This window comes from Clytia hemisphaerica, unplaced genomic scaffold (assembly GCF_902728285.1).
Source record: "Clytia hemisphaerica strain Z4C2 unplaced genomic scaffold, Clytia hemisphaerica genome assembly, whole genome shotgun sequence".
Taxonomy (NCBI): Eukaryota; Metazoa; Cnidaria; class Hydrozoa; order Leptothecata; family Clytiidae; genus Clytia; species Clytia hemisphaerica.
In genome coordinates this window covers 402294-420393 of record NW_027103378.1, presented here as the reverse complement: position 1 = coordinate 420393, position 18100 = coordinate 402294, and the positions used below count along the sequence as shown (strand labels likewise).

Genomic DNA, 18100 nt, shown 5'->3' with positions numbered 1-18100 from the left:
ACTTTTTTTTTCTGGTTCGTTTGCTTAAATGCTTTCCAACGAGGGGTCATTTTCATTCACAACCCTTTTAGTTTTCAAGATATGAGGTTTTTTCCAATTTTTTAGCTTCTGGGCAGACTGTGCGTGGTGTATCTAAAAATAGACATCAATTTTTCTGTTTACCCGAATATCAATCCCATCATGCTTTGTGTTAATTTCTTGTGTACGTTAATTACACTCAATGAGAAATAGAAATGCAATAGAATTCACGAATTTCAAATCAAGTCGAAAGGGATTGTGGGATTTGAAACTCGGGCAAATATCAGCTGAAATAATCATGACGTCTGCATAACGGACTGCTATTTAATCCACAAAAAAAACCATCATATTAGCTGGGGCTGGGTAAAAAGTCTTTGAAGGTGCTATCTCCAGGGTTAAATTCCAAACCTAGTTAGTTAATAATTACCTCTTCGACAAAATGCTTTGATGCTGGTGTCCCAACATCTTCCCATTTCACATATTCCAATGCCATATCCAGGTCGTTATAAAGAATGTATGTTAGGGCTGCTTCACTCAAGGGCAAGGGTCTAAAACCATGTGTTATTGCATACGAAAACATTTTACCAATAAATTGGAACATTTTGGATAAAGCAGTATCGATTCTGTTGACTGGCAGGAAAGATTTGACATTGCCTTCAAAGAGTCGATCATTATCTTCTGGATCTGACAATTTGAGAAACAATTTATTGAAAAATTGGCGGGTTAGCCCTCCATCGTCGATAGCTGGTTGATTAGTAAATCTGACCCTTAGTTTTTTTGAGGAATCAAATGTACCACTTTTGAAGAAATGGAAAGCATCACCGATCAAGTTTTCAACATCCAAATAAACATGTCCTTCAAGTTGACTTTTAAGGTGGTCAAAGAATTCTTCAATTGACGTGATATTCTGAGGAAGCTTCAAGATGGCGTTTACGGCATCGTTCATAGGTAACGTGCAGTAGTTCCAAAGGGTTAACGAAGAAATGTCTGGAAACATTTCCTGGAGTCTTGAAAGCTAAAATAAATACAAGGAAGTTATTATAAAGAAACATTTCAAATCCCTCTCAGTCCCTCTAAAAATATTTGACACTTTTTTAAAAATATTATACAACTGTCGAAAGTGAGAAACAATTATAAATTTCATTACCTACTCAGACCTACTGAAAAATTTATCCCCAGGCCCCTAAAATAAAATTTTCAAAGATAAAAAATCATCCCTAGGAACAAGTGTATCAAATATCACGCAATGTTTTGTTTTTTAGGTGTATGGTGACATTTGAAAGAGTCAAGAGAACATTCAATTTTCTAATGTATCTACAGCTTTAGCACACGATTCAAATAAAATTGGTTAGAAATTGAGCGAGCAATGAAATGACAAGTTTGCTTGTTATTTTTTAGAAATGTGCATTATCTAAGCACCTATTAGTGGGTCCAAGTCCAAGGAGCTCAACGGAGCAAGTGAAAAGTTTCTAAACCACTACCTTCACTATGTTTACATTATGTTTTCCTCACTGTCACAGTTTTGAAAACAAAATACCTTAAAGGAAGAAATTTTGGCGGGAATTTAAATTGACAGATGTCCCAAAAAAAATTTTCAGACAGAATTTGGAATTTAATTTGGTGGTTGCGGAATATCTAGGGTCAAAAATGATAGCAAAATCAGCGAAAACAAGTTTTAGAGCCTAAAATAGGACAAAATTTGGTGGAATGTAATACCTTAAAGGAAGAAATTTTGGCGGAAATTTAATTTGGCGGAAGGCCAAAAAAGTTTTTTCAGACAAAATTACGAACGGACAAAGGTTAATTTATAGGACCTCCAGGTAGGTCCAAAAATGATTTTCTAATGTACAAATTTTGAGGATTGAATTTTTAATATATTTTTTTTTTTTTTTAATTCTCTTTTATCACCAAAAAACAGTTGGTATATATTTTACAAGTTCCTCTACTCTGCTATATATAATAAACAAATAATTATTTTCGTTTTTGATTAAACATTTCATTTAAAAACAGCGAGTAGCAGTAATAAGATCTCACTGAAATTGAAGAATGGGATGTCCGCTTGCCCTCTGTGGAGAAGGACCGGTCTTACTAAGCGGGGCCTATCCGGCCCGGGGGGGGGGCACTGACCTTGAAGACCGACGGGGACGTGCCGCTGGAGTTTCAAAAGTCGATCCTGTCAGAAATGAAATTTGATGAAAAATAGACCCTGTCAGAAGAAAAATTCGGTGAAAAACCTACCCTGTCAGATTCTACTGTAAAAACCTATACCCTGTCAGATTCTACCCTGAAAAACCTACCCTGTCAGATTCTATGTTAAAAACCTACTCTTTATACACGTTTTTCGCGTTTTTCGTAAAGTATAACATGATATTAACATTTCCAGGCTAAAAAAACTACAGCATTGCATAAACATTAAACCTCAATACCTGGAAAATCGACCAAAATAATCGACAACGAGAGTTATGAAATTACAAAGTAAACATTTCTTTAATATTATTCAAAATCATCACTCTCTACTTCCACAAAATGTGTTTCAAAGCTAGAAAGGTCATACAATATTATAGATGTACAAGAACAAATAGAACGCTAATGTTTCAAAAAACGTAATGATGAACGTAGATAAATTTCAGATATCCGTTTCCAGGATTACCGTAGGATCACATAAGATTCCGATTTCCGCTCTAGCAGCATTACTGGTGCTTTTCCGGGATCATTCCGCTAGTTTTCCCGGGCATACTGGCAGAAAAAAGTGAATTAATCCAAGCTGGCAAATCATAAAACACAAAAAAGAAGTAATGTTTTGATTATTTTTATAATCGGCCAACTTGTTTACTTGTTTTCAACTAGTCGGAACTAACTATCATCTGTTTTCAAGTGGCAAGTTGAATGTTATAGCAGGAATCGGAATCTTATGTGATCCTACGGTAAGGGTCTCAAAATCAGAACTGATGAAGTCTAGGTTTTAAAGGATTATTTTGCAAGTATAAGCTTTTAAACGACGCTTTTACAAAGAGGACGACAGGATGTCAATGAGACTAATACAGAAGAGTTCAGAGTATTGTTCTGTTCTACAGCTGTTCTAAGCCTACAGCGGAATGTCTCAACGATATGGGAAGAAACAAAACATAAGAGTTGAAATAAAAAATCTGAATCAAAATCTACAATAAAGTCTTGCAACATCTAGTAAAATCTGTTTGCCCCTCGCAGGGGTCTGCTCACTGCCGCGTCAAAACGATTTGCAAAAGAACTCTACATGCAAAAACGTCGGCAAAAACAGACCCTGTCAGACACACATCATGAAATTGCACCCCTGTCAGATAAGGATTTTGCAATTTTAGATACCCTGTCAGTAATTCTGCAACACTGAAAAAGGTACCCTGACCAGCGGCACGTCCCCGTACCTGTTTTTGCCTAAGTGCTCCCCCCGGGCTATCCGGTGTTCGGAACCGGTCCATCCTCCAAAAGAGCCAAAGTTGCGGACCTCCCGATATAGCCGAGCTGGCCACTAAGAAGAGCCAGAACTTAGGAGTTAGATAATTTCGGACCTAGACGGACAGAAGACTAGCAGGATGTAAACAAACCATCCACAAAAAACACACAAACCAAAAACAACGAAATAGGCGAAAAGCAGGAAGCTGGACAAAGTGGAGTGGAGTGTAGTGATTGGAAGCTAGATTAAATTAGGGCTTGGTCCTCAAGGTTATAGGGTCATATCAAAAAGGAATTAATTTCAAACATTATCACTATATCTATATAATAGATTTTAAGATAAATAAAATAAATTAAATTTCTGAATTATTACCAACACATAGAAGCAAAGCTAGGCTGAGGGACTGAGGTTGCAAAAAATTGGTTTCCTCTGTAAAGAGTACTCCCCGATAGGATGATAGGACAAAAAGCTTATAGCTAATGGCTAAATGACGCGAGAATAGACTGAGAGCTAGGTGAGATGAAGTTAAGTTCAGGCAAAAAAAAAAAAAAAAAAAGAAGCTGGGCTCATGAGAAAATGGCTAGGTAATTTATAGGATAAAATTTCTGAGGTTAACATAAAATAAGTAAGATTATATATGTATTATGTGTTAATATTTCTGTTAATGATTTCACGCATTTCAACTCTGCATTCATGAGCATCCCAATTAGCAATAAGGGTTCTCAATCTTTCAACCAAGTCTAGACCAATTTCATTAATCATTGAATCTCCAGGATTAGAAACTCTAAAGGGTTTCTGGTAGTAAAGCACTAGCTCAACAATATTAATACTTTCTCGTGCACAAATCTGCATTATACTTGGGATAATCGAGTACTGTCGGTCATGACAAGCCAGAATGTGAAGAAGATATTTTGAAGTTTGACAATTTTTCATTAGCTGAGCGAGAAGGCCTACTTTTCGATTCTCGATGAACGGTGTAATATCCGCCACTTGGTAGAGTTTGTTCAAGTCGTTAGCGCCAAATTTGGAATAGCCAAGCAAGTTTTTAAAGGCTGATCGGCACTGTCTGTTCAGGCGTTCAAGAAAGGGTTTGGAGGTTACTGTAAGCTCCATTCCATACAAGACTTTTGGTAGCACGATAGATCTGAATATGTTCGAGATGATATTTGGGTGCATCTTTCTTACTCCACTGGCTATTAAAGAGGAAGTTACCGCCCACAATTCCGAAATACGATTTTCCTGATGACTGGCAAGCGTGATTTTCCTCAATTTTGTGTCCCAGTGGAATCCTAAGTGTTTGAGAGTTGATTGCGGTTTTACTTCTTTGTCGTTAATGATGACTGTAGGATTTTGGAATGGACAATCTCCAGATATAACAAACTGTGTCTTTTTGCTGTTAAATTTTAGTCCCGTAGCTAGACCGTAGGATTCACATAACGAAAGCATTTGCTGAAGATGTTTGAGGTTTGGACTAAGCAATATCAGGTCGTCAGCGAAAGCGATGATAGAAGTGTTGATACCAGGATCAAGGAAGGTTCCAATGTTTAAGTCTCTTATTTCCTTGAGGATGTCCTCTGTGTATATATTATATAAATACGGCGAAAGTATAGAGCCCTGTCTGACCCCTTGTGACAATAGAAAGGCTGACGACGTGGTGTTTTGGTACTTAATCTTTGCATCTCCATGCTGGTAAAGTCCAATCAGAAATTTAAGAATCGAATTTGGTAATATTTCCTTGGACCTTAGCTTTACGAAGAGCTGAAACCAGTTACACGAATCGAAAGCCTTCTCTGCATCCAGGCTGCATATGTAGACTGGTGTATGTTTAGTGTTGTATTTGCGAATCGTCTCATTAACCAGAAACTCAGCGTGTAGTGTTGATCCATCGGTAGAGAAACCAAATTGATTGTCCTCGTGATGTCTTAGTTGGGGGCATTTCAGCAGGATAATTTTCTCTATCAGTTTGGTTAAAATGGGAATCAAGCTAATGCCTCGATAATTGTTTGGGTCACTGATGGGTTTCTTGTATGATTTTATGATGGGAACTATGTGTGATGTGGATAGAATCTCTGGAAACTGATCGCCTTGAAATATCTGATTTATAATGCACGTAAGGTTCGTGAGATTTGGACTTGAAGGAGTATCAAAAGCGTGTACGAAGTGTTCTGCCTTGATACCAAAGGGATCGTTTGCTTTCCCCTTGTTCAAGCTGTTGATGGCTTTGTGAACGTCCTCTTCATTGACGGTGAAATCATTTTCTGTTCCATTGAGGTCTGTAAGAAGATCTTCCAGCAGTAAATTGGATTGAGTGTTGTTGATAGGTTCTGTACGTGGGGTATTTAGAAGTGTGTCAAAGTGAGTTTTGAACTCAGATGAAATTTCAGTTATGTTCGTTTTATTGTTCACAGTATACAGTTTTCCAGGGGACGACTTGGCTAATCGAATTTGACTCCAATAGGATTTTGGCTTGATTTTCTTCACTTTCTCTACGTTGATAAAATGGTCGACTGTTGCTTGTGATTTGCATCTTTTGACAAGACTACGAAAGTTCTTTCTTGCGAATAGATACCTATTATACTCAACGTTGGTTTCGTCTCGGTTAAAATGTGTAGCACGCCACCTATTAAACATGATCTGGAGGGTTTTCCTGCTTTTGGTCAAGTCCTCGTTCCACCATGACTTTTTATCAATAAAATGGAAATCAGAGTCGTTTTTCAGGTCGTTGTAGGCTGCAAATGCACAAGATTTTAGTGACTCGTGGAGATAATCGATTGATGCGGCAACTGGGGTGGTGCTGTTGGAACTAAGTTGAATGCCATTGAAGCGCTGTTTGAAGTTCTGTAGAAAGAGTTGATTTTTCCACATATACTTAGGGATTAGTTCATTTTCGGTATAGGGATTGCCAGATGCTGATAGGTTGTGGTGTAGTTGTATGGTTGTTGTAACTGGTAGATGGTCACTGATATTGAGAAAGTGTGGTTGCACAACAGCAGTATTGAAAACAGACTCGATAATGTCACTGGACACACAAACATGATCGATGTATGATTGGTTGCCTAGAGATGTATGGTGGTAAGTGTAGCATGGACCCGCTCCTTGGGTCATATCTACTGGAGTGAGTTCATTTTCTGTTAGGAAATTTCCAAGACAGTTGGAAAGAGCATTTTGTTTAGTAGTTCTGGATGTTCCTTCTATTGAAGGACATGATTGAAAGTCTCCTATCATTATAATAGATGAATTGTCAATAAAATGGCTGATGATACCCTTGATGGTATTCAATTGAGTTGTGTAAATGTTTTTATAGTCACATGAATTGGAAACACATTGCAAGTAAACCCCAACAAAGAGAAGAGAAGTTGGGTTGTTGGATCCCATGTGCACGTTGATGATTGAGGTGAAGTCCTCTTGAATAATTAGTTCAGGGTTTGTGAATTTTGATCTCCTCAGAAGAAAAACATTTCCTCCTGAGGGTCTTCCTGTTAGTCCTTGTTTGGCAGGATGAAAGAAAACGTGAAAGTCTTTTTGAAAGTCGTGAAGAAGGTACCTCTCAGCCTTAGTGCCTTAGTGCTCTACGCATTGGGCGCATTCGGTTCTCATCAAATTTTTTCTTTGCGATTCTTAAATTTTCAGACTTTTGGCCTAACAGAAAATGTATAACATGTCAAAGTTTTGTGAGCTACATCAGGCAGAAATTCGTATTTTGTACGTGACAAATATTAAAATTCACTATGGTCAGAGAGCCCTTGGGGCCGTCCACATAGTACGTACGCACTTAAATGTCGAAAATCTAGTATCCCCTGTACGCAAGCGTACGCAAATGGCTATACCCCCTTGTAAGTACGTACTTTTTCACTCACCCCCTCCCCTCGGTCGAAGAAAATTTTGAATTCAAATCGTTTGGTTCGGACCTTTATTTTATACATGAAAGTCAATGTTTATTAAGAAACTTTTCCTTGATGCGTATAAGAAGCGTAAAAGTCGACAAAAAACAAGCAAAATAGGGCTATGAAAATTTTTTCTCTGCGTACGTACATTTTTCTTTGACCCCTCCCCTCCCCTGTACGCAAGCATACGCTTGTGAGAAGAACCCCCCCCCTCACCCCCTTAGTGCGTACGTACTAGAACGGCCCCTTAATTGAATACGGTTGGAAAATTTTTGAGATTTTAATAAACGGGGGGGAGGGGGGTTGGAAATTGTACTTCTGAAAACCCAAAATAAGGTAAATATAGGCTAAAATCAGGCTATTCAGAGCAAAATAAGGGGCCTTCTCTTTGACAGCTGAAAATATTTTTAAAAATTATTAAACGGGTGGGGGGGGGGTTGGATTAAATTTATTGATTAGTACTAGTAATCGTATGGTTTGGAGTGCAATTAACGATTAATCACGAGACGAGTGATTAATCGTTAATTGGACGACAAAACATACGATTCCGAGGTAATCGTCATAATATAAACATTCGAAAACCTCCTTTTTTTCTTTTGTGTTTAAAAAGAAAACATTGCAGTGTAATTTTTCTTTGTTTTCAATTAAAAGAAGCTATTTTAACGTAAAATTTCTTTGTTCTTTTTTATATTTTGTTTTTTATTATATAATAAAAAAAAGTCTCTGACACAGTACTTGGGAGAGAAAAGAATAAGGGGACAAAAGTGTCCCCCCGCCGAAGAGTGCAAAAAGTGGTAATAGTGCAATTAACGATTAATTGCACTCCTCTAAACCAATCAGATTCGAGTAATTTTGCACGGCTGACGATTACATATTTTAATTACACCAATCAGTACAGGCGATAGTTGGCCTAACAAAATAAACACGCCATATTTTTTGTGGACCAGAAATTGACCATGCTATTTACTGCCATACAAAAAATGTCAAAGCATTTTATGATTTCAATTTAATATATTTATTGAAATGAAATGATTCAAGTAATTACAAATAGATAGATTAAACAAAACAAAACTAAACCCTAGAGCAGAATAACTTATATCAAAATAACAAAACATAAAGACTTTCAAGAACAATAACCCTAACAGCCGACCCAAGTAAAGCCAAGATTCAAGTTTTAAAAATTTGAGGCGATCTTGATTTTGAAATCCGCGATTTAAAGAATTAAAATTCAAATGCTATGCCATTGTGCACTGACCTAGAAAATAGTTTTTTTTTTAATTAAAATGCACATACAATAAAATTACCCAACAATACATTACCTAATAGTAATCGTATAACTTTATTTATTATATACCTGTAGGCAAAAACAGCCATTGAATAATTCTTGATATACCATGGCTATTATACCACGGTAGAAATTTTTTTTTAAATTTTGCTTTCAAATTTTTTTTTTTGTTGTTGCTCTTGTTGTATCAAAGAAATCCATTAAAATAAATCTATTGTCAATTTCATGAACAAATTTTATGATTCAAAGTAATTGAGAAAATCATTAAAAAAGGAAAACATTCGAACGTTCGATTATGGGAGTGTTTTAAGTGAAATGTTCGACTATTAACATAATTAATGTTTTGTTTTTGCCTTAGGTATATAATAAAACATATTCAATAGGTTTTCGTTGGTTATTGGATTTATTAACCCTCGGTGATGTATATTCAACTCTGCTTCGCCTCGTTGAATATTACATCACCTCGGGTTAATAAATCTCAATAACCAACTTTTACCTATTGAATATCTGCTTAATAATATGAAGAAATTTTCATGAGTCAATATCCGCATTTTAGCCAGATAAGAAAGAGAGAATGAAAGCAACCCCACGCTCGTAAAACGATCTTCCAGGAACGGCACCCGACGTGCTCATATCCACGGTAAATAACAATTCACGGCGTGTTTGGTTCAAATACACCGGTAAGCTAACGTCGTTTCCACTGAGCTCTGGTGGGTTCGCCGGATCGATCTTCACCCATTGTAGACGGATGTCAGAAAGGTCGGTGATAATTGTGTCGACCAGGCTCAATTTGTTCGCCAAACAGGAAGCTCCTTGCAATTTCAAACCTAAAGAACAGAAATTTAATTATATTATGTTTTGGTGGTAACGTATCTCATATATAATGATATATAAAAACGCTGACATATAATGCATCCATGAATCGATCAGTCAGTGTAACTATGTGTCCACATTGTTTTCGGAGCGATGCGGAATAGTTTTCATCATTTGATCTAAAAATGTATGAAAGGTTACCAACTTACCAGAAACAAGGAAGCTACAATCATCAATGGATAACTGCTCGTTTTGATCAGCGACAGTGACTTTGAGGTAGAGTTCTTCAAGAGACCATTGGTTTGCTTGGGCAACGTATTGGCGTGAGGCTGTAATAAATGCTTCAGGCATGAAGAGACCACCCATCCATACTTTCATGGATTTCAATTCTCGTGCACCACTTGTGTTGGAGATCTTGGAGATATTCTTCAGTTGTTTCATTCGTTCAGCCAGGTCGACAATCCACTGGATGACCGTCAGCTCTGAAGGAACCTTGTAACGATTCCATGATTTTGGGATGACTCCTTTGACCAAGTTATCTATGATCAATCTCAAATCGTTGGTCTGTTTGCGTTGACCTTCACATACCATCATTATCTCCGTCAAATCTGATCGCATGTTGTCGAGCAACTTGACTCCGAGATTGACTTCTCTTTCAAAACATCTGAACAGAGGATCTTTGATGTTCTCCATGGTACGTTTGACGTGTTGGATGGATTCGGGAAGGATACTGAGCCAATTGCGAACTGATTGTTGCAGCGATTTCATCCATTGAGGACGGTCATCAACTCCTAAGTTCTCGTCTTTGTCGGTAGTTTCAGGGACATACTCCAATTCATCGTCTTCAGCCAGCGTTCTCATTTTCAACAGGTTGGCCAAACAAGCGTCACCCAATGTGGACAAGATAACTTTTTCAGCATTATTTGGCAATCCAAGCCATGAGGGAGACTGATAATCGGGAAGGTTTGATACCCATTGCATAAATTGCTCACGTCTAACACCGTCTGGAATAGGTGTATCTTTATGCCCTTCTACATTTGTGACCAAGGGGAAATCTGAATCGAAGCTGTGTTTGGTGAAAAGGCGATCAATGAATGACTGCAACAACTTCTGATCGAATTCATTGTCGATGTGACCACCATAGATGGATTGACCGAGAAGTGTGCTGAAAGCGTCCCACGGTAGTTTTTCTGGTGGAATGTTGGCCCGGTTCTGTGAGACTGATGCAATCCAGATATCAAGCATATCAAAACCAACTCGAAGGTCTGACTCATTGAACTCGTAAGATTTGGACCAACCAAGAGGAGCGTAACGCACTCGTTCTTGAACAATGGCATGGAACCAGGCGAGTAAGAAATACATTCTTGCTCTTTCGGCAGGAGCTTGAGACATCCTTGAAACGGAGATGGTGCTGAAGGTTCGTAGGAGGTTAGCTTTGATGCCTGGCGGTGGTTCGTACACGAAGATACGAGAAGCTCTGAGCAGATTGACAGGAACTTTAGGATTCACCTCCATTGTCATGAACAAACGGAAGTTAGGGTGTGGTTGCATTGAATGAAGTTTCTTTTCCAGCGAGACCAACCAAGATGTCGCCAAATGAACGTTCTTCAACAGAACCCATCTGAGAAGGAAAGAATTTATTTAAATTTGCTGTATAAATTGAAATACAATACATAATCATGATAAGATTTTAATAGATGGTCAGCTGGTGGTGCATGAACAAATTCAACATCGTGTTTCAGAATCGAAATGGTTCATTTTTATCATCAACCCATCACTAATATTCGAGAGAAGAAAGAAGGTACTATTCGAAACATTATCGCTATAAAATATTTATGTTATCTCACCTTCCTGACTTGACAGAAGCACCGATGACTTTCTCAGCTTCGTTGAAACCTTCAGCTGACCCAAGGGCAATGGAAGTGATTGATTTTCCTGTTTGGGCAACCAAATCGTCAACCCGTCCACTCACTTCGTAACCAGCTGGGGAGCATAACAACATGGGAGTTTGTGCTTTAATCTGTAAAATAAATTTTTTAAGTTAGCCTTTTCAGATCACGACATGATACTGTTGATGTCATTTCAGTGCTTTAAAATTCATCAGTGTAACTATGTGTCCACATTTATTTCGGAGCGATGCGGAATAGTTTTCATCATTGATTTAATGAATGTAAGAGTGTTTGATTAAGAAAGTATCTTTACCTCTTTCTCAACAACGCTTGACATGTCCATTTCTTTTTCGGCACCTTGAAGGAAGTCAGTTCCCATAACAATCAGGACAAAACGTCTCATCATGGCATGAAGGTTGTCCGGTCTGAAAGCCTGTACAACAAGTGTCTCGTACATGACTTCTCCGACGGGTGTAAGATCACTAGCGTCCCAACATTTTGGTACATTTTGTGTCGGATTCGTAGAATCGAGCCATTGATCGAACTCTGCACGATTGGCTTTGATGAATTTCTCGAGGTCTTTGAAAGGTGGTAGTTTGTTCAAACGCAAGAGAGACGTTTTCTAAACAGAAGAAAGTTCTTGAATTAGTGTTTTTTAAGATTAATGAAACATCAAAACTATGTCATAGTGTCCTCCTGGGTTGGTTCCCCCCACTAAAAATCCAATTTTTTCTCTATTCCCCCTCTTTTCTTTCCCCCACCATATTTCAAAATTTTTCGGTTCCCCCCTCTTTTGAATTTCCTCAGCTATTTGAAGATTTTGCGGTTCCCCCATATGGTTAACATAAAAATGCCTAAAATCAAATTTGAAATTTTGGGAAAGCTTGAAAATATAGCCTTGAAAGTGCTGGGAAAATGAAATTGTATTGAAAAGTTGGTTTATTTAAAAAGGTTTGCTGATTTTATTGCTTAAACAGGTTTTGCAATAAGATAACCTTGAGATCAGTGAAGTTCCCCCAGTCAAAATTTCCTAAATTTATGGTTTTCCCCCTCTTTATTTCCCCCCCAGCAAATTTCAAATTTTTCATTTTCCCCCATACTTTAAAAATAGGGCCAAAATCAGAATCCCCCCCTTTATAAAGGGGGGGGGGGGAGGACACTATGTATGTCAGACGGGCCTACGTTTTGAGATTGTGGTGTAGACGACTTTAGATAAATTCTTACCAACTGATCCGTGAATCCTGTTATGTTTATTGAGTCAGCTTGTACTACGATTTCTTTTCCTTTCAACAGATGGTCGAGTTCATTATCGTAATGATTCTCACTAAAATGAAAAGACAAAATAGATTATTAGAACTAAACTCCACTTCAAACGAATTTTCAATTTAGTACAGTAGAAATCGTCAGAATAAATTTGTCCACAGAGTTTTCGGAGCGATGCGGAAAATTTATCATCATTCAATATTAATCAATTTTAATCTTTTAAAACGATTTTGAAATAGTCTTCAGTGTAACTATGTGTCCACAGTGTTTTCGGAGCGATGCGGAATAGTTTTCATCAAGAGACTCCAAGCAAACAACGATTATACGAAGTACTGAGGATAGCAGACTTACTTTTTACCCTTTAATCTGATTCGGGCAAGGAGAGTTGCAAATGTGACTCGATCGTCATGAAACAAACCACGAGCAACACGATTGTACGCAACCTGAAATAAACGAAATTCTTTGATAAAAAAATACACAACAAACAATATCTTGAAGACAAATAAACAGTGTGCTGAGCAAAAAAAAAAACTTAAGCAAAGATGAATCAATGTACCTGAGACAAGCATTCAATGAGGATGTTCAAACGAACAATGGGGTCCTTTTTGTCTTTGAGCATCTCATTGTCATACAGGATGGATCGGAAAATCTCCAAGAAGAATTTCAAAGCAAATTGATACATGAAATGGACAGCATGGAATCCCTCCATAGTGAAATAAATGGAACTGCAAGCAGCTGCGAGTGTTCGATATTGTTCAGTGACAGCTTCCACCTCCATCATAACTGTATCAGTTTCTTCGACTTTCTGTGTGATTTCAGCAGCTTCATTCTTCAATGTTTCAAGAGTTGTGATGACCCTAAAAAGAAAAGTGGATAAAGAACATCCGAATTTCTCAAAGGAGTGGACCTTAGAGGGTAAACACATGATATTTCAAGTGTAGCAATGTTTTAAAACTGATATCCCAATTGAAAATGAGTATACCAGCAGTTATCACAAGCGTTATTCTCGCACTACATTGTATCCTTTGCTAAATTGTAATTAGCAAGGCATTTAAATTCTTGTGTGCAATAATGACCTTATATGAACACGAGTATGGAATCAGTTAACAGCCTTGAAATTAACACAAATGAGCAGGTTTAAACTGTAGAGTTTAGCTTTAAAAATAAACAGGGTTTCTATTAACACGAAAATCTCCTAATATTCATGTATCAAGTTAGAACAAATGAACATTGTAAGCTTCCTTACTTGTCGTCATCCAAAATGCTTCCTTTTGATTCATTCAAAGCCTGCAACAGTTCTTTCTCTAAATGACGTAGGCGAAGATGGAATTCTCCTTGTAATTTCAATAAATCAGAGCGCTTGGCATCAACTTCAGGACGTTCAGCTTTGAGCACCTCATGTAAACATTGACTTTGAAGAGAGCTCCGTGTAACAGTGAAGTTGACGAAAGTAACTCTTGAGCACAAATCCGGTGGAAATTCGACCTTAAATAAATAAAATTAAGAATGAATTGAATCAACCAGATAAAATAGTTGAACATGCGCAACGCACTGGGACCAAATTATTTACAGACCCAATGTAACAAAAAAAACAAAAAAACAAGTGCCTCAATTTTTTTGAAGAATGAAGAATACACCCCAGATTTCACACAAGGATCGATCGAGTATGCCAAATTTCAACCAAAGTCGATCATTTTTGAAGACTGCAGGCTTTCCTTAAGTATTTGGGACAATCAGACATTCGTAGAATCTAGCTCAATTGAAGTTGAGGATGAAGAAAGAAGTAGAAACCTTTCAAAAACAGAAGCATAAGGTGATAAGAGTACTCACTGTTGGGTCCCTGGTGGACAGGAAGATCGTAAAAGCAGGAGATAAATCAATATCTTGGTCTCCTAGTGTAATCAATACACGACCACCAGTCTTCTTAACTTCTTTGTTCAGGACAGGATTAAGAATTGGATCGTAACTTTCAACATCTTGAACTAGCAAGGGATTTCCGAATCGCAAAGCACTTTCTAAATTCTTTCTGAAAGCGTCATCAAGGAAACTTGTCTTGGTAATTTTCTTCTCTCTGTACTCTTGAAGTAAGAATTCTGTAGCTTGACCAGAGGGATCAATGATAAGAGGGTATCTGTTAAATCGTTTTAGCATCACAGCATTTTCAGTACACAAATCATCAGACGGTAATGAGTGGGATTGCCATTGTAATCTTTCATCAGCAGTAGACAAAAACTGAAAAAAAGAATACTTTAAGGTTCAAGAATGTTGCAATTAATTTTTAAGAATTTCATGATCACGCATATAATTATTCAGTGTAACTATGTGTCCACATTTATTTCAGAGCGATGCGGAATAGTTTTCTTCATTAAAAAAGCAATCAAATAGAACTAAATTTAGTTAAGACTTCACTTACTTCAGTCCTCGCAAGGTCTGATCTGAAGCTGATGCCTGCTTGTTCAATATGGGATTTCCAAATATGCCACAAGCTTGATCTCATTTGTTGATCTAAATAACCACCATAAGCAAGGAAAGCAGCACTCAGCAGAACGTCTCCAGCAATGGTGCCCATTTGATTTTGGAATCCTTCACTTGTCACCTCCCATCTCTGTCTTTCAGATCCAAGACTTCTCAGTAGAGCAGTACTTCTTGTGACCTTGGCTTCAACTGTTGACAAATCTGCTTTGATGGCTTGTGCTTCACTGATTAAAGCTGCATACTCTTCTTTGTATTTAGCAATATGACCCTCAAGTTCATTAATCATGTCTGCAACAGCAGTTAACTAGGAAAGAAAAAGAAAGATCATGCATCCAGGAAAATTAAGTGTTGCAACTAACACAAGGATCTGCCTTGCTATTCAAAATTAAAGGAAGATAACCATTTCAAATTCTTGGCACATGACATGTTTTGGGGAAACTGGACCCTAAGGGCTGGTAGGGAACAGAAAGGAGAAATCGGAGCAAAAGGTTTGGATATTCTTTCACTAAGTATCTAAAGGAGTTATGAAGAATTATTGAGTACCTACCTTTGACTTATTAGCCAACATGGCATCTTCATTCTTAGATAATTCCTCACGAAGGGGATCAACCTTTTGCAACATATCAGCATACGAAACTTGAGCAATAGCCCATTTGACCAAAGGACCGCAAGCCAAACTGGCTTTGTTCATCTTTTCGTAACTGTAGTCTGGGTTGTTCAAGAATTGACTGATCATCTGTTTCCTTGTTGTAACACTAATATCTTCAGTTTGGAAGTTGACAATGCTTGGTATAAAAGCTGCCTTGCTGACAATTTGACGAATTTCTTTCCAATCAGTGCATGGTGTGCCCAGCAAGAGACAAATTGATTCCAAAGCTATTCTAATAGCTGGTGGAGGTTTACCCAACCTCCTCAGTTCATCAAGATGTTCCCTCTTGATCGACTTGACAGCACTCTTAGCATCTAGCAATGCTGGTTCTACTTCAGCTAATTCAGTAATGATTCGGGCTTTCTTCACATTGATGGCATCAGTTTGTTTTTGCAAGTCACCTTGGAGTTCAGTTGAAGTTACACGTTTCTTCTCAGCTTCTTGTTGGTCTTTCACCATCTGCTTCAACTTTTGGTTTGCAAGTGTGTTCTTTGCTTCCAGCTCTTGCCTCTTTAAAGCCAAACTTTGCTGTAAGTCTTGAACTTGGGTTACTGTATCTCTAATTTTCTGCAAACCAACATTCAAATGTAGCTGTTGTTCCTCCAAATCAGATCTCTTCTCATTGAACAGTTTCATCTAAAGGAGAAAAGAAAAATTCAAATTTAACTTACAACCACAATTTGTTTTCTTTAGGGGTCAGCAAAAAGTGCAGCTTGTGCATAAGAGTGAAAAATAACAAGGGAGCATTAACATACATAATGGTTGATGAAATCAAGGTAGCTTCTTGGCGTGACAGACACTGTTTGACCACCTATAGCAGATTCACGTTCGTTCAACTTATGCATGGATTGATGGACAAACACCATAGCATTGACAATAACATCACGATGAGTGGGAGGCATAGGCAAGTCTTTGTATACAACTGGCAAGTAGTCAGGAGCTTTGTACTGAAAGAGAAGAAAAACATGAAAACAACTTCTATAGACTGTCGCACATTTCTTACAACTATCATTTGTCATTTGATAGGTTCAATTACAAGACATGGCCAATAGAAAAACAAACAAAAAATACTAGACAATTCAATCAAACTTACATTGTTTTTCTCAAGATCAACTTTGCTTGTGAAGGATTGACCAACTTGGTACAAGGCACCAGTTGACCAATCTCCAAACCAGTTCAAGACACATCTGTTGAACAAGGCAGGTGAAGTGGAAGCTCTGTCTTTCAAACCTTCTGATGATGGATTCATTGTCAAAACAACGTGGAGATTTGTCATAACTTGTTGTGTGAACCACTTGTACAGTTCTTCATTTGAGTCAAGCATAAGCCCAGCTTTCTGGGAACCTTCTTTGCATTGTGTCATCAGGGTAGTATATTCATCACCTGAGGAAGATTTAGAGTATTAAAAAATGTTCTGCCAACTGAAACAAAAGCGTTAAACTAGAGATTACCTTAAAGGAAGAAATTTTAGCAGAATCTAACTTTAGCTTTTTTTGACAAATCTGCTAAATTAAATTCCTTGAAACATGAATATTCCCAAGTTAAAAATCATCTCTAAAATTGGTGTTTTTAGGACAACAAGTGATACTTTGATGGACCTACCTGGATTATGCATTTAACACGTTTATAATTGATATCTACGTGACGTGACCATTAAATAATAATTCACAAATAGTGACGATCTATTAAAATTGGTCGTTTGTTTCTTATAAAAAACGTTTAGAAACCAAAATTTCATGCTCTTGAAATGTTCTTTCATATTCAAGACTTCGTGAGCAAAAAAAATTCTCCAAAAAATTGAGTAATTTGGCTAAGAACATTGATGTATGTTTATTAATAGTGATTCTTATTGATAAAGATGCTTTTTTTGAGCTGAAAAATTCATTTTTTACAAAAGTCTGCTTGAGCCATCTACTTTCATACAAAAAATCAGAAAAAAACAATGGTCCAATATTTCACTAAGTCCAAAAAACCCTTTTATGGCCGTTTTTTTAGCTGAAATATACCCCAAAATCTTTTTCTCCAAAAATCGGGCTCTGTCACATTTGAGGGTTTATAATTATGCATCTTTATGCAAAAAGTCGTAGAAAATGAAAGAGCCAATCAATCTAATACCTAAGTAATTGATAATGTGCTTATAAAAAAATATCGAATTTGGCCAGTTTTTCTATAAAAACATGCCAAACAACCAAAATTTCATGTCTAAACACTCGTGAGAAAAGAAAAACATCTATCTCATAAAAAAATTGAGTAATTTGACTAAGAACATTGATGTATGCTTATTAATAGTGATTCTTATAGATAAACATGCGTTTTTTGAGCCAACAATTTTTTTTTGCAAAAATCTGCTTAAGCCATCTTTTACCTATGATGGTACCCTACTTTTATGCAGAA

The 18100-nt window shown here is 37.2% G+C and overlaps 1 protein-coding gene across 1 annotated transcript in view; it reads right to left on the bottom strand.

Annotated features, from left to right (window-relative positions):
* Positions 1 to 9133: 9133 nt before the first annotated feature.
* Positions 9134 to 18100, bottom strand: part of LOC136824756 (cytoplasmic dynein 1 heavy chain 1-like) — a 31333-nt gene continuing 22366 nt past the window's right edge. The window contains 13 exon segments of the mRNA XM_067080731.1: positions 9134 to 9444; positions 9640 to 11051; positions 11278 to 11450; positions 11633 to 11941; positions 12544 to 12643; positions 12934 to 13025; positions 13139 to 13439; positions 13829 to 14067; positions 14413 to 14814; positions 14996 to 15361; positions 15605 to 16342; positions 16462 to 16653; positions 16800 to 17089. Coding sequence (XP_066936832.1) covers positions 9170 to 9444; positions 9640 to 11051; positions 11278 to 11450; positions 11633 to 11941; positions 12544 to 12643; positions 12934 to 13025; positions 13139 to 13439; positions 13829 to 14067; positions 14413 to 14814; positions 14996 to 15361; positions 15605 to 16342; positions 16462 to 16653; positions 16800 to 17089 — 4889 coding nt within the window. The 3' untranslated portion in view covers positions 9134 to 9169.